Source organism: Enhydra lutris, unplaced genomic scaffold, assembly GCF_002288905.1.
Source record: "Enhydra lutris kenyoni isolate GAN:26980312 unplaced genomic scaffold, ASM228890v2 scaffoldscaffold15, whole genome shotgun sequence".
In the NCBI taxonomy this organism is placed as follows: domain Eukaryota; kingdom Metazoa; phylum Chordata; class Mammalia; order Carnivora; family Mustelidae; genus Enhydra; species Enhydra lutris.
In genome coordinates, this window is record NW_019154099.1 from 9,618,769 (window position 1) to 9,635,559 (window position 16,791).

Below are 16,791 nucleotides of genomic sequence, written 5' to 3' on the forward strand. Positions count from 1 at the left end.
TTTGTATTTCCTTGGTGATGACTGATACTGAGCTTTTTTTCATGTGTCTGTTAGCCATCTGTATGTCTTCTTTGGAAAACTGTCTATTGATGTCTTCTGCCCATTTTTTTAACTGGATTATTTATTTTTTAGGGATTGAGTTTGGTAAGTTCTATAGATTGTGGATACTAACCCACATAACAACCTTAAAGGTAAAGGCATTTTTGTCACCAATTTAAAGATCAGAAAACTGAGGCTTGAAGATGTTGAATAATCCATCAAGCTAATGCATGGGAGACTGATTTGTCTAATTCCAAAGCTGATAAACTTTGTTATTACACTACGCTGCCCACCAAGATAACTTCAAAATCACATTGATAAATATTTACTGGTACTCACATATCCTGAGTTCTGTACTAGCAGCTCTATTAATGGGATTTCTTATTTTTTTGAAGAATAAGAAAACAAGGTGAAATTCTTCTAGCAGTATAAGGGAAGGATTTCAGACTGCAGGCTGCCACCCACAGGACAAACCTCACACCTCTGTGGTTAGCAAACTAAACTGTCCACAATTCCTTGTCTCCATTTTATTTTTTTTTAAGATTTTATTTATTTATTTGACAGACAGACATCACAAGTAGGCAGAGAGGCAGGCAGAGAGAGAGGAAGAAGCAGGCTTCCCGCTGAGCAGAGAGCCTGATGTGGGGCTTGATCCCAGGACCCTGGGATCATGACCTGAGCCAAAAGCAGAGGCTTTAACCCACTGAGCCACCCAGGCGCCCCTCCTTGTCTCCATTTTAGAAGCCATAGATTTACCTAAAGCTCTGACCATTTTCAGACTATCTGAACAGTTCAGTTTTGTGTAGGCAGGGGAAAAAAGAATAATTAGTTAATGGTTCATAAAAGCTATTTATAAGTCGGGTATGGCCTGTATTGTGTAACATCTTTCCTTCATTCATCCTCTTCTCCACCCCCCAACCCAAAAAACATGTATGAACAGCACTTAGTATAATGAAAACACTTTTATTGAATTTCACTGATAAACATGTTTATACATTTAAAAAAGAAACTATCTGTAAGGCTGCCTTAAGTGTAAATTGGTTTTCATTTATTTTTATTTGTAATTCATTAACAGTATGTATGTATTTGAAGTTTGGCCTTGTCCTTCAGGAATAATGAATTCTGCTCTCACACCCATCTAAAGGGACTCTCAGCCAAGTTGAAACAAGACTCTTAACAGGCTGTCTTTGCCTTTTGATAGGCACAGTCACTGGCAGCATCACTTTCTACCAGACAGCTGTTGCGGATTTCTCGTCGGCTGTCACAATACCCTAATGAAAATCTTCACAGTGCAGTTACTAAAGCCTGCCTTTCCAGGTAACTGTGTTCTCCTTTCTCAGTGTATTCAAGTTTCCGGGTCTTTGCTAAAAGAGTAATGTAAGTTTAATTAATAGTACCCACACATCTGGAGAAAGTATTGCCTGAATATTTAGCTATTTCAACCTCATATTTGGTTGTTAGAAAATATTTTATCCTATTTAGGCATAACAACAATTTTTTTTAAAAGATATTACTTATTTGACAGAGAGAGAGAGCACAAACCAGGAGAGTAGTAGGCAGGAGAGGGAGAAGCAGGCTCATTACTGAATAATGAGCCCAATGTAGGACTCCATCCCAGGACCCTGGGACCATGACCTGAGCCAAAGGTAGATGCTTAACAAATGAGCCACCCAGGTGCCCCTTAAAAATATCATTTAAGAGGGATTTTGTAGATGAGAAAACTATTTAAGTCACTTGCTTAAGTTAGAGAGTAGTAAGTAAGTAAAACTGGGTTTGGGATTTGAGCTCTGGTTTATATGTCTTCTGAACTAGCGCTCTTCAGCATTACACTGAGCACCTCCCAATTTGGCATTGGAACTTTCCATGCTTGACCCTACTCCCTACTCTCCTGTTGCCTAAATTTAACAAAGCTAATATCTTTTCAGTCTATACTAATATTTCTTATACTTGTTGGGAAATTATTATAAAATATTGGCTGATAGAATTTTCTTATAAAATCACACTTGCATGAAACTATTTTAAAAGGGTAATAAAGGCGGCAGAGGTATCTGGGTGGCTCAGTCAGTTAAGCCTCTGTCTTCAGCTCAGGTCATGATCCCATGGTCCTGGGATGGAGCCCTGCATTAGGGTCCTGGGATGGAGCCCTGCATCAGGCTCCTTCCTGCTCAGTGGGGAGTCTGCTTCTCCCTCTCCCTTGGCACCCCCACCACCACTGCTAGTGCTCATGCTTGTGATCTCTCTCACTCTCTCTCTCAAATGAGTAAATTAAAAAATCTTTTTAAAAACAAAGAATAATAAGGATTAATAACAATGCCCAAGAAGCTCAGATTTCTTTTAGACTCTTTTCATATGATCTGCCAATTATTTTTGTGGTGGTTATGACTATTGTCCATTTATTCCTTGATTTAAAAAAACAGGAATTAAAAGAACCTATTCTCAGCTTAGGAGAATCTGAAATTGCCCTCTATCAATTTCCAGTTTAGCTGACAATTTTTCTTATAGTGAAAGTATGCTTCCTGTATTGCAACTTAAATTTGTTCTCTCTGTGGTGTATTCAGGTAAAATAAGGCTCCTTTCTAGTGTCTTTAGAGTAATTTTTTTTAATTAATAATTATGAGAAATAATGGAATTGGTTCTTCCTTTCTTTTAAGTAGAACAATATTAGGCTTCCAAATGAAAATTAGAAAAATAGCACTTCAGTTGCTTATTTTTCAGGGTCATGATCTGAAAAAAAAAAAAATATAGACAGAGAGATAGATTCATTACCTACCCAGTATTTTCTTAGTCAGAATCTTAGTCTGACTAAGGGTAACTAAATACCCTTAGTCAGAATGGGTATTGATGTGTGTTAATAGGAATAAATATTCAATACTAACCAGTATAAACAGTTTTGGAGCCTAAGGGGAAATAATATTTTAGATATCAGAATGAAATAATCATACCCAAAGCATTCTACAAACTCTTCCAAAGAATAAAGAGTGAAAATAGCAATTCACTTTGAGTCTAGCATAATTTCGATACCTGAACCAGACAAGAATAATGTATGAAAGGAAAATCATAAACCATGAAATATTTTAAATCATGAGCAATTTTAAATTATTTCAAGAATGTGAAGAAAGTTTAATATTTTTTTAGTTCACTCTATTAGTGAACTAGAAATTAGAAAAAATATTATTTTAAAAAATGAATAAAAAGGATTTGATAAAATCTAACAACCAAACCTAAAAACAAACCAAATTCTTAGTAAACCAGGAATATTCCTAATAAACCATGAAAAGAGGGATAATTCTACAATCTGATAAGGAGTATATACCAAAAATTTAGAGCAAACATCTTAATGATAAAATACTCATATTTCCTTTAGAGTTAGGAACAGAACAACAATGTCACCTTTTTGTACTTTCAGCCAGTGCATTTGCCCAAAGTTATCTGATTGGCTAGATTAAAAATTCAAGAGAAACCATATATAAGTCATTAAAAAAATAGAGTTTAGTGAGATTACTTATAAATCCAAATCAGTGACATTCCTATATTCCACTAACAGTCAATTGAGGAGATCTGATTTTTTTAAAATCACCACATTCGTAATAATAGTAGAAAGCTTTGAGCACCTAGAGCAAATCAAGTTACATGTAATATTTTTATGAAGAAAAGCATAAATCTTCATTGAAAGCTGTAAAGGACTTAAGTAAAAGGGAAGCTATACCATGTTCATGGATGGGAAGCTTCAGTATTGTAAAGCTATTTTACTCCAAATTTTATATAGCTATGACCTAATCAAATACTACTAAGGTTATACAGAATTTGACAGGCTGATCTCAAAATTGGCCTGGAAATAATAGCAAAGGAAATTTTGAAGAAGATTAAGGTGTTGTACTTTTTCTTTCTGATATCAGGATCCATCATAAAGCTATATTCATTGTTACAGTACGATATTGGTGCAAAGAATGACAAATAGACTATTAGAATAGACTACAGAGACCAGAAACAGGCCCACACATCTGTAGGAAGTTAGCATATATCAAAAGTAACATTATAAATAAAAATTTTTTTTAAAAAGTAACATTATATAAATCAGTGTGGGAATGGATGGACTTGTCAATAAGTTATTAAAAATTAAAAATATCCATTTTATGCCATACAAAAAAGTAAAATCCAGATATATGACAGAAATGCTGTAAGCCACTCTACAAATTGTAAACCACAGACTAAGAGATGTTTGATAAGATTTAGAATCACAAAAGGATTAGTATTCAAGGACTATAAAGTATTCAAATTATTGAGATGAAAGAATCAACCCTAAATGGGCAGAGGATGAGTAGGCATGCAATGAAGTTAATTCAGATGACTAAAAATATTTGAAAAGATGCAGGGAAATGAGATTTAAAACATTAATCAGCTATAATTTCATACTTCTCACTTCTCTGACAATGACATAGTTAGCCTGAGTTAGCCTCAGGGAACTACTTCTGTTCTTGTGTTTCCCATAATGTAGTTGAATCATTCTATAGTTTTTTTTGTTACAACCAAGATAATAGAGACTGGAGCCCTTCTGATTGTATTTTTTTGCTGTAGTAAATGAATATAATGATGATAATGATTTTTAAAAGGCACTGTGATGCTCATGATGATAAATACCCTTGAAAACTTTACAGTAGGATATGTATTTGCTTTTGTTCTAGGAAAGTAGGATAGATGAATGATATTTCACTCATTTACTCACTTATTTTACAAAAGGCCACAAGGGGAGGAAAAAGCAAGTAGAAAATATCACTGAGCAATGGAAAAAGAAGCCATTAACTAGAAAAAATGAAAAGCTAGAAAAATAAAGGTTGACCTCATATTACCTGACATACTTCCTTGTCATTTGTGGGGTGAGTCAGTATCTTTTAAAATGTAAATTCTAGAGGTAAACATACTTCAACTTCCATACTGCCTCTGATTATTTGGTAGTGCTGTCTGAGTGTGAGATTGAAAATAACTCTGAAACATGTTCAATGTCAGTAGGAAAGAGTATCATATTTCCAAGCAATGTATGTCACTGACATTGGAAGGGAGGCATACGTGCCCTTTTTGCTGTTCTCTATAGGCTTTGGAGGGCAATCTAGAAATGTTCCAGTGTGGGGACAAGTGAGGGTATGTTGAGAGCAGACTATATGGATGTAAGGGGTTTCTGGGACTAGCACACAGTCCAAGCTTGAATGTGTAATTGTCACTCAAGGTAGTTTGACAGGAAGTAACAGATACAGCTGCAGAGCCTAATGTCACCAGACCAGACTCAAGTTTATGGTCTAGTGGGGAGAGGCAGGTCAGGTGGGCGAAGTGCCAAGACAAGGGCTCAGGAAACAAGATTAAAGCCTATTTATTGGGTCTGAGAGATAAAGTAAGGCCTTGGTTTTAAACAAGGCAACAATCTGACAAGGGGCCAGAGATGAACATTAGTAAGTCTTACTCGATGCTGTACTGATGAGCTACTGACCCAGAGTGATAGAAATCCTCCCATCATAGTCTGGAACCAGAACGAGGAGGCAGCTGGGAGATAGGGTCAGTTATGTCGATTCTGTCACACAGACAGGAAATCCATCAGTTCCTCACACACTCATTCTTTTGCCTTCTCACTCACACCGGCATTTCTTTTATTAGACTTATACTCAGGGCTGTGGGAACCACTACAAAGGATTTTGAGCTATGGAAAACCTAAGTTAGAAGTGTGATGTTCTTAGTATGTTTTCTTGGGATATCGTGGTACGTAGTGGTTAGTTTATGGTAGTACAGCACAGGTAATAGGTTAAAAATTATTTCTGCAAGCTCCCTTGGGATCATAAGTTCCAGATACAGTTTTATTTGTGTGGGTGGGAAACTCCATTTTCATGATCTTATAAGCCCATGATGTTCATACTATCTATTTGTAGATAAAGAATGCCTCTGTCACTCACCAGATTGTTGCTTTGACAACATACATATAGAATAGACAGGCTGTATAATCCTAAATTGAATAATTTGTGTTAAGAAGTAAAGCTCATTAGTCCACTTCCACTAATTTGAATTGGTGATTGCCAAGTTGGATCCAATTCAAATGTTGTTTTATCTATTTAAGAAAATTTGATAATCCAGTTAAATAATTAAACAAGATTTATGAGGTCTACTAAATCCATTTTGAAAAGAAAATCATTTTAAGTCTTGTCCTGTAAGATGTTGTATATACATGAATACTGCTAAGAAGATACTCTTCTTCACAGGTACTTGAAGTTTATATTTATTGCAGTTTATATATTGAAGTTTATATTTATTGCAAAATTTTTTACTATTTGGATTTCACAGCTCAAGACTAAGCTTCCTTAATTGGTTATCTTGAGGTAGAGAGAGAGGAAGAAGAAGAGAAAGAGAGAGTTTGTGTGTGCACATGCCAGAAGCTCTTTAGGAACCACAGAAAGCTTTGACTTTATCATTCTGTCCTTCCTGCCCCACCAGGTTCTTACCAAGCCTTGCAAGGTCAGCATTAGAAAAAAACTTGGCAGATGCTACGATAGAAATAAGTACTGATAATCATCAGGAACCAGAACTGGAGGATTACAAATGTAAGTATTTGACTTGTTTCTTTTTTAAGTGAAATAATAATCATCAAACATTTGTATTATTTATTATTTTAATTTAAATAAAAAATGGTTTTGTTTTCCATCTACTTTGTTTTATGTACTAGGTTGAAGAAATCAATCTTTATTTATTTTTAAATTGAAACCCATTTACCAATTAAATCTTAGAATATTTCCTTTATTTCAGAGCACCTGGGTGGCTCAGTTGGTTAACCATCTGCCATTGGCTCAGGTCATGATCTCTGGGTCCTGGGATCATCCCTACTTAGTGGGGAGTCTGCTTCCCCTCTTCCACTACCCCTGCCCCCTGCTTATGCATGTGCACACACTCTCTCTCAAATAAATAAAAACTTTTAAAAAAAGAATATTTTCTTTATTTCAGTGCATACCAGATACAGATCCTCCTTCAAAGAGTCGCAGTTGACACAAACATATTCACGGCTCTGAGAATCCCTGCTGTAAAGAAACCACCATGATTTGGTTTTACCCTTTTTTCCCCCCAAATATATTTCATCATAGGATCTAGACTGCTCCTTCCTTTACATAACATTTACATTTTGAGGGCCACTAGTCCTGTGGGATATGTTCAGGAAACTGTTCTGGGTTCATGTAAACTACAATAATATTTAGAGTACCACTTCATGCCCTCTTACTCTCCCATTTCCACTCATGTTGTCTTTTGTGGTACTTTTCTTATGGATAACCATAAGTATTTTGAATTTGGGGAAGGTTTAGCTCTTCTATAGCAGTTCCCTATTTTTCAATTAGAGCCCAACAATAGGTTCTCTACTGTTTGAGATTAATACCTGTTCTATCAAAAATCCAACATGGGACCCCTCTCTAATGAGGACTTATTGTGGCTGTCTTTGTAGTAGCTGTTTTTTGGTTTTTGTTTTTTGTTTTTTAATTTATTTATTTGACAGAGAGAGATCACAAGTAGACGGAGAGGCAGGCAGAGAGAGAGAGAGAGGGAAGCAGGCTCCCCGCTGAGCAGAGAGCCCGATGCGGGACTCGATCCCAGGACCCTGAGATCATGACCTGAGTCGAAGGCAGCGGCTCAACCCACTGAGCCACCCAGGCGCCCCTGTAGTAGCTGTTTTTAATAGTTGGGGCTACACTGAGACAGGAATTTGTGTTAAAGAAATGAGATGACTTTTTCAGAGTAAAATTAAAAACTCCACCTACTGATGGATCTGGGTACAGATAATGCAGAGCCAGCGCGAAGAGACAGAGTCACTCTGGGATCTGTTGACTCGTATAGTTACTTGACTGAATCTCTTAACACATATCCAACGATGGACTGAATTATTCTGACTATAGACTGTTCAGTCTTGGTAACGGGCCAGTGTCAGCAGTTCCCATCTAAGCCTTGTGTAAGGAATAAGGAACCTAAGAGACTGTTGACTCATCTGGTTCCATTTATCTTTAATGTCATCTTCTTGAGGAGGATTCGTTTAATGCACTCTCCTTCTTCAAGAACAAGGTTCACCAAATAACCTTCTGATGAGGATTTGGCTTTCTGTGTAGTTCTGCCTCCAAATAATATGCTGATATGGCCACCAGTGTATTATGGGGTCCATATGAAAGTTGTAGCTTTCATTATTACACTGTAGTATTTTCAATTCTTGTTTCTATAGCAGAATTTATGTATAGATCAGAATATATGTCTTTAATATTCTCCTGAGAGTCACATTTATGGTCAATAGACGTGACAAAATTAGGTTTTGAATCTACTAGACTAAGGACCTTGACAGATGGACTAAAATAATGCCATCCTATGAGATTTCTTAGCAGACAGGTAGCCAGTTTCTCCCAGGGAAGTTCAAGCATCACCATCCTCTGACGGCATTTCTCTTTTCAAGCTTTAAGTTTTGACAATAAACATTAGATGAGTGAATTAAATTGTCCTGAAGCCCTAAATCTACTGAACAGATGTGTTCCATAAACCACAGATGATATCAGATGCTACTTGAATCTGAAATTACGTTTGTCATCTTAACATACAAGTATATAGTGAAGTCCCTGCCACAATCCTGGTCTTTGTCTGTGCAGTTTTATATTGGGTCTGTTTCAGAGCCCCTGCCAGTAGTAAATAAACAGTAGATTCTCCGTGTGACAGCTTATAGGTTTTCTTCCCTGTAGAACTTGTAAATAAAAAGGGAAATGGCAAAGGATCTATTGGAGAGAGAGGTCTCCTGTGCTTTGGCAAATGTGTAGCACTCAGCACTGATTAAACAGGGTGACAGTTTAATTATTTTTAGCTCAAAATCGTTCATGGCATTGCAGAACACAAGCGTTGCTCTTCTCCACTTGTGTTTCAAAATGTTTTAATACAAAAGGGCAGTTTTCTTAAAAGGGTGGAGAGGTACAGGGGTGGTGGATGGGTCAGTTGTTTAAGGCATTGTGATAATCTCTCTGCTTGCTTGGGTATTTCCACAGGATGGAGTGTTATTTGGAGTCAAAGGATTAAATATACCCCACTTGGCAGAAAGAACATTAGACTATACTAAGTTCTATTTTTAGTTCTGCCCATGTTAGCTGGTGGTTTTAAGCAAATTACTTAATTTATGTCCTTAGCTTCCTCATAGGTCTTGTTTCATTGTTAAGAGAATTACATGAAATTATATGAAAAAACAACGAAGCTTCTGGTTTGAGATCTGGCCCATAGAAGGTCCTCAATAAATAATAGCTTCTGTTGTGATCGTCAGTACTACTGTAACAACTACCACCATTAATGTTACGATTATTAACCATGAAGAGAATGCATATGAGTTGTATTCCCTGACTTCAAATTTATTATTATTGGGTTTGCTGGCTGTAAGGAGCTCATATTCTGTTCTAGATCAACTATTTAAAGCAAATAGGAGATAATACAATAGTAATCATGATGGAATAACTGTATAGCACCTGGCATGCTTATTTGAAAATACAGATCTCCTCGACCATCCCTGGAAATAGTAATTTCAGAGGTCTGTGCGGGGGGTTGATTAATCAGTATTTTTTACTAGAATTCCAGGGAGTTCTCGCTTGGAGTTTTTCAATGGGTGGATCCCCAAAAATGATATTCAGAGTATTTCAGAGCTTCTGAATGTATATTTGGTTTGTTTCATGTGTTAAAGTCTCCGACAAAACAAGTTTAGGAAAGTGGCTTGATGGAGTTTTGGGTGGGGAGTGGTTCTTTAATTTTATCTCTATGCTGTTTGCTAACGTGCAATATTTTATATAGAATTTGTTATCTTTTGGAACATTTTAAGCATTTTATGTAGAGCTATGATGTTTTATTTCCACGTTCAACCTTACTTATTTTTTTTAAAGATTTTATTTATTTATTATTTATTTGTCAGAGAGAGAGGGAGAGAAAGAGAGAGAGAAAGAGCACAGGCAGGCAGAGTGGCAGCAGAGGCAGAGGGAGAAGCAGGCTCCCTGCTGAGCAAGGAGTCTGGTGCGGGACTCGATCCCAGGACGCTGGGATCATGACCTGAGCCAAAGGCAGCTGCTTAACCAACTGAGCCACCCAGGCGTCCCTCAACCTTACTTCTTTTAGATGTTAAATTGAAATTCCTTAATGAGATATTAAATTAAAGATGCTGTGTTGCTTTATGTTCACATTGGACTTGGCTTCTCTGAGTACAGAACTACGAGTAATTCTCTATCCTGTATGAAATGTTTAGGTGAAATAGCATCTGGATCTCTGAGGATTGGGGCTGTTAGTGCACCGATCTATAATGCCCACGAGAAAATGAAAGTGCCTGATGTTCTGTTCTATGACAACATTCAGGTAAGATCACTGCTTTGCCTTTCTGGATAAATCTCCTCTTACATTGTGGTAATTAACTCTGCAGTGAAACTAATGTTTAATTATTTTTCTAATTTGCTAAGTTCCAATTCAGATGATGCCAAATGAGGTGTTGACACATCTTTTATTAAGGCATTGTAAACTTTTAAATTCTTTCCCAAGACACCTGAAAATTGAGGAGTTGCTACTGTGATTAGGGTAATATATTTTATATGTGCACATGCATTAGACTCCAGGTAAATAAAATGAATATGTCATTAAATTAAAAACAAAATGAACTATTCCTTATCCTCTCTTTTGCTTTCCTGTTAAATTATTTCACTGGTTCAAAGAGGATGTGTCCTGTGCACTCTCTTCTTCATCTTCCTTTCCTTTTCCTGAAAATTCCTAATATCTTACTGTTCTTTACTTTTCCTTTTTTTTTCCCCCTTTTTAAGGGAGGAAGGTAGATAATTTCTCACTTATAAACTAACCAGTAATTATAGGCTTTCTGCTAAGACACAGAAATAGCATATACCCAGAAAGCTTTACTATAGATGTTCACCTTAATAAGAATTTTTTCAGAGAAAATTATCCATAATGTAGGAGTTTTTTCTTTTCCAAATTTTCTGTTAAGTGGTTATATATTTATTTTATAAAAAGAAACATAATTAAATTTTTCTTTAATATTTGGTCCCTAATCTGAACATAAATAATAACCTTACATTATGTTAGAAGAATTTCTACTTACTATTTTTTTAAAGATTTATTTATTTACTTTGAGAGAGAGAGAGAAAAGATATGAGCAGAGGGGCAGAGGGAGAGGAAGAGAGAATCCCAAGCCTACTCCTCGCTGAGTGTGGAGCCCCACTTGGGGCTCGATCTCATGACCCTGAGATCATGACCTGAGCTGAAACCAAGAGTCAGACACTTAACTGACTGCACCACCCAGGTGCCCCACTTGCTATTTTTATTATATTAAGGAGTTAGAAAAACTTAAGCTTTTTGTCTGCCATTTCCCAGTCATATTTTTTATTCAGTGAGTACCATAAGTCTTTTCCCTATATTATATTAACAATGAAGGCATCTGGGAAAATCCTTCTCTCTCAGTAAAAATCTTGATCTGGTATTTTGTAATCTGTCAAAACTGTAATTACTACCTCTGACATATGCAAAGACATAACCTGGATAGGTTTTGTATTTATTCTATAGCCCATTAATTAATGTAGGTTCTACTTCTCTTTCAGAGCATTAATGCTCTTATGCAAGTAGTGGACAAATAAGCAGGCAATGAAGTTACCTTTAAGACACAAAAAGGAAAACAATCTTGCCTATCAAAGAAAGACAAAAACATAAGTGTAAGGAAAATAGACTGTTTCTAAGCACTGATGGTATCACATTCTGCCCATGTAGTGGAAAGAGAAAGGGATAAAGAAAAAAGAGCCAGAAAACTTTGTTATAAGTGACAATTTGAAAAACTCCATGGTACCAAAGGTTGAAAAGACCTCCCAGCATATGAGAATGTAGGAAATTCAGTAGCAGGGAGGGCCATTGTGCCCTTGAACACAGTGTCTGTTGCCATGGTGTCTGTGACATAGCCACTGAGGACCGCAGGGCTGCTGTGAACTTTACACAGCGGCCCTGAGGGACTTGCTGTAGCCTGTCTCCAGATGTACCTTTGCTTCATAAAGCATTATGACTTAACCACTAAGGAAAAATTTGAGCTGTACCAATTCAACGAACTGTGGCTTTGGATTACATTTGCTTTTGTTGCGTATGTTATGATTTCCTTTTAGTCTGTACTTCCTTTTGAAGAAGTAGTCTTCAGTGTCTCTTGAATATGTAGGAGCTTCTGTACCATCCTCTTCCATGTCCTGTGGTCCCCTTTCCACATGGTATTGAGATTGATTTTTTAAATGTGTTTTCCACACCACTGAAGTCAAGTCTGTTTTTCTTTAGAGTCTTCAGCAAATAGCATGTGCTTGGCATATCATGAATGCTGAGCAAGTATGCGGTGAGTGGGTTAATAAAGAAGGAGTAAGATTTTGAGTGTTCATAATGAGGACTATTATTAAATCTGTCATTAAAGAATGTTATACTTACAGTAGTAAGGAGAAATTGGAGGAAAGATCAATAGCCTCTTAACCCCAAGGACCTTTTAAATATTTAAAATATCTACCATGTATCAAGCCTTGTCCTGAGGTATTTGGATAAAGAGATTACTGTACTCACACATACACATATACACTCGTGTAGCTCCAGGGCTCTGTCAGGGGAGAAAGACAACAAAGTACACATGATTCCTGTACAGTGGGATGGAAGTACACACAGGTTACTATGGTAGCACTGAGGAGATGATGGTCCCAGGTTGGAATGATCGTGGAAAATAAGTTAACCAGGCAAAGCTGACTTTTCAGGCAGATGGACTAGCATTTGCAGAGACTTGGCTATGTGACAGAGTAGTTCATTTAGGAGGCTACATATAATTAATTGTCACTGACACAGAGCTGAGGTTGCAAATGCAAGAGTAACAAGAGATGAGGCCAGTTGGTTAGGAAAGGGTCAGAACATCTTGGCCTTGCTAATTAAGGAATCTGGATGTGATTCAGAAGAAGTGAGGAAGCCACTGAAAGATTTTAAGCACATTTTCACTTGCTCACTTTGCATTCGCTCTTTAATGTTGTCTATGAGTTGGAACCAAGGCAAAGAGAGACTTGTTAGGGGGCCATTGCAGTAGTCTAAGTACAAGTTATGAAGGATCTGAATGAAGGGAGTGACCGTGGGGATAGAGTGGAGAAGACACCTGGCAGGGCTTTTTAGGCGGTGGGTAGAGTCAGTGGAGCTGTGTGTAAGATGAAAGCCAAGATTCGCCCTCAGGGAGCTCATAGTCTGCTGGAAAAGCAAACAGAAGAGAGCAGAGAAAATTATTCTGAATTTTTGACTGAATATAGTGTTGGAGGAGAGTGACAGGAGATGAAGCCAAGACTAAATCAAGAATATATGGGAGCGCCTGGGTGGCTCAGTGGGTTAAGCCTCTGCCTTCAGCTCGGGTCATGATCTCAGGGTCCTGAGATTGAGCCCCACATCAGACTATCTGCTCGGCGGGGAGCCTGCTTCCCCCTCTCTCTCTGCCTGACTCTCTGCCTACTTGTGATCTCTCTCTGTCAAATAAATAAATAAAATCTTAAAAAAAAAAAAAAAAAAGAATATATGAAGGGGAGGGGAGTCCTGGGGGCAGGCTAAATTTGTGAAGTCATGGGGTTGTAATGTACAGCATGGGGAATATAATCAATAAAATCGTATCAACTTTGCAAGGTGGCAAATGGTGGTGATCATTTCATAGTGTTTATAAATGTTGAATCATATTGCACAACCTGAAACTAAATTAACTTTATAATGTCAATTATACCTCAATCAATAAATAAGTAGCCTTTATGGGGCACCTGGGTGGCTCAGTGGGTTGAGCCTCTGCCTTCAGCTCAGGTCATGATCTCAGGGTCCTGGGATTGAGCCCCGCATCGGGCTCTCTGCTCGGCAGGGAGCCTGCTTCCCCCTCTCTCTCTGCCTGCCTCTCTGCCTACTTGTGATCTCTCTCTCTGAGTCAAATAAATAAATAAAATCTTTAAATAAATAAATAAATAAAAAAATAGCCTTTAACCAAAAAAAAAAAAAAAAAAATGAACCTATGTTTCAAAGGTATTAAGAGTCATTTAAGGAATTTTGAAAAAAAAAATAAGTGACATGATTTTTTTTAAGACTTTTATTTATTTATTTGACAGACAGAGAAATCACAAGTAGGCAGAGAGAGAAGAGGAAGCAGGCTCCCTGCTGAGCAGAGAGCCTGATACGGGACTTGATTCCAGGACCCTGGGATCATGACCTGAGCCAAAGGCAGAGGCTTTAACCCACTGAGCCACCCAGGTGCGCCTAAAGAAGTGACATGATTTTGAATGAAGAGGTAACTGTCAGTTACAGGAAGAACACATTGCCTCAAACAGACACTGAAGTCAGAGAAGCCAAATTGTCTGATAAAAATCTAGGCCAGAGATGTAGAATACTAAATGAAAACTGGGGTAGAAAGGAAGGGATATATACCCTTGACGTTAGGGTGGCTTAATAGCTTACTCTTGGTGTTTAACCGGCCCTTGGCAAGGGAGGAGTGAAGTGTGCAGGAAGATGATGGTAGCGGTTTGGTCAGGTGATAGAAAATGATGCTATTAATGAGGATAAAAGATACAAGATAAAGAACGAAGTTGAGAAAAAAATAAAGAGACAAGTTTTGGATATGTGGATGTTGAAGAGACTGGGAAATAACAGTACATAGTTTGATAGTCGCTCAGAATATGAGGCTGGAGTTGAGGAGGAAAGTTTTGCTATTGAAAATCAGCATAGAATTGGTGCCTGAAGCAGTGGAACGGAGGAGAGGATTTAGGAAGAGTAGTCTGAAGTAGCTCTTCAAGCACAGAAGTGGATACTCAAGTCTCACACAGCCCACCCTCGCCCTTGTGTACAAGTAGGCATAAGCTACTCAGCCCTAAACTTTGACCCCTGGGGAGAGCATGTAAAAAGGCACTGACAGAGAGCAAATGAAGGAAAGTGGGGGAAATCAGAATCGAAGGAAATGCTACAACAATTAGGTTGGAAGATCCAACCTAAAAGATTATGGAGAGAAATTGTTAGAGAGGTAGGAGGGATTCAGGAGAGATGGACAATTAACTGGAAGAGGAAACTTATAAGAAACTGTCTGTGGTTGGGGTGCCCGGGTGACTCAGTTGGTCAAGTGTCTGCCTTCAGCTCAGGTCATGATCCTGGAGTCCTGGGATGGAATGCTGTGCCACCCCCACCCCACCCCCACTCCGGGCTCCTTGCTCAGCAGGAAGTCTGCTTCTCCCTCTGCCCCTTCCCCTGCTCCTTCTCCCTCTCTCTCCCTCTGTCTGTCTCTCTCTCTCTCATTCACTCACTCTCTCAAATAAATAAAATCTTAAAAAAAGAAAGAAAGAAATTCTCTGTGGTACTTAAGTGGGTCAAGAGGTTAAGGGAAGAATTACATAGGCAGTGACAGTGACCTTAGCCTTAGCTAATGTTTGTTGATTTGAATAATCTAGTTAGATGGAACGAGGGTGTGAAGTAGGGAGAACATGAGTACAATACAGAAAAATATAACTATAGTTTGAATTATTTTTCAGTATTTACACTGCTTTTTTATCTGGCTATACAGGTGCTTGTTCCAACTTTTCTGTTTCTCATGCAGATTAGCCGCTTTGTTACTGGAAGACTTAAATAGCTGGAAATTGGCCCTGACTTTTCATCTTAGTTAGAATGAAGAGGTCTCCAGACCACATTCTCACTAGAACCCAGAATAAAGGGGTATTCTAGGACTCCATTTTAAGTAGGGTAACAATACAGGCTTGCTGAAGATAGTCCCTAAAATAGTTTCTGTTTGCATTTGTTGTTCTTATTATTAATAGTGTTTCTTTTGAGTCTAAAAAAGTGTTCCAGAGTGGACAGTAAATTGACAAGCTTTTTAAAGCTCTAGCTCAATGGTGTATCTGCAAGCATTTCAGAAAAATAAAAACTACAAAGATAAACATTTAGGAAATATCTGTTTTTGAAGGAAAGAAAAAACTTTGTTTTTCTAAGAAAGAAACTGAAAGAAAGTACAGCTTAATTTGACAAGTTAAAAGGAAAATGTTTGAGATGTTAAAAAAAAAATCCATAAAGCAAGTCAAAAAAAGAAAAGCAAGTAACAAGCTAGAAAATACTGGCAGCAAGTATTAAATACAAACAGTTGATTTGCCTTTTCCATAATTAGGGAGGTTCAATAACTTCAGTCTTTATGAGGCTATAACTGTTTTGATACAGAAAGAAATAGGGATATTAATTGTTCTGGGCTATATTTCTTCCTCCAACACTCCCCATCCCCCACAATGAGCCTTTGTGACCTACTTACGGTTGTTCTATTTTTCCAGATATAAAAGAGCAATGTAATTTCCTTTGTGGCTATTGTGAACAACTTTAATCTTGTTCTTTTATTATATTGTGTCCTAATTCAAATAACAAAATGTGGAAGCTAAATACTACATTTCTAATTCTAAAATTGCACATCCTTTGAAAGTAATGGTTAAGACCAAGTCAGTGTAAAATGTTCCATGGAAATCTCCAGTTATTTTGGAAAGCCTATGTGATGAGGGAGCAGGAGGCTGGCTGAAGACAAAGCAAAAGCTGGCACCTTGCACCCCCTCTCCATCCGCTCCCCCTCAGTAATATGTGTAGCATTCCTCAGGCACCCCTGACTGCCATAAACGATAAATAAATAGTTATCTTGCAGAGATCACAATCCTGCAAGACAGGAGTCTCCCTTGGTTTACAGATGTCCTAGTGATC

At 37.6% G+C, this 16,791-nt stretch overlaps 1 protein-coding gene across 1 annotated transcript in view; it reads left to right on the forward strand.

Moving 5' to 3' along the window:
- The window catches only part of LOC111147002 (von Willebrand factor A domain containing 8), a 335,372-nt gene that overhangs the window by 125,852 nt on the left and 192,729 nt on the right, over positions 1-16,791 (forward strand). Inside the window, exons 17-19 of the mRNA XM_022502835.1 lie at positions 1,241-1,356; positions 6,511-6,617; positions 10,304-10,410. Coding sequence (XP_022358543.1) covers positions 1,241-1,356; positions 6,511-6,617; positions 10,304-10,410 — 330 coding nt within the window. The remainder of the gene's footprint in view (positions 1-1,240; positions 1,357-6,510; positions 6,618-10,303; positions 10,411-16,791) is intronic.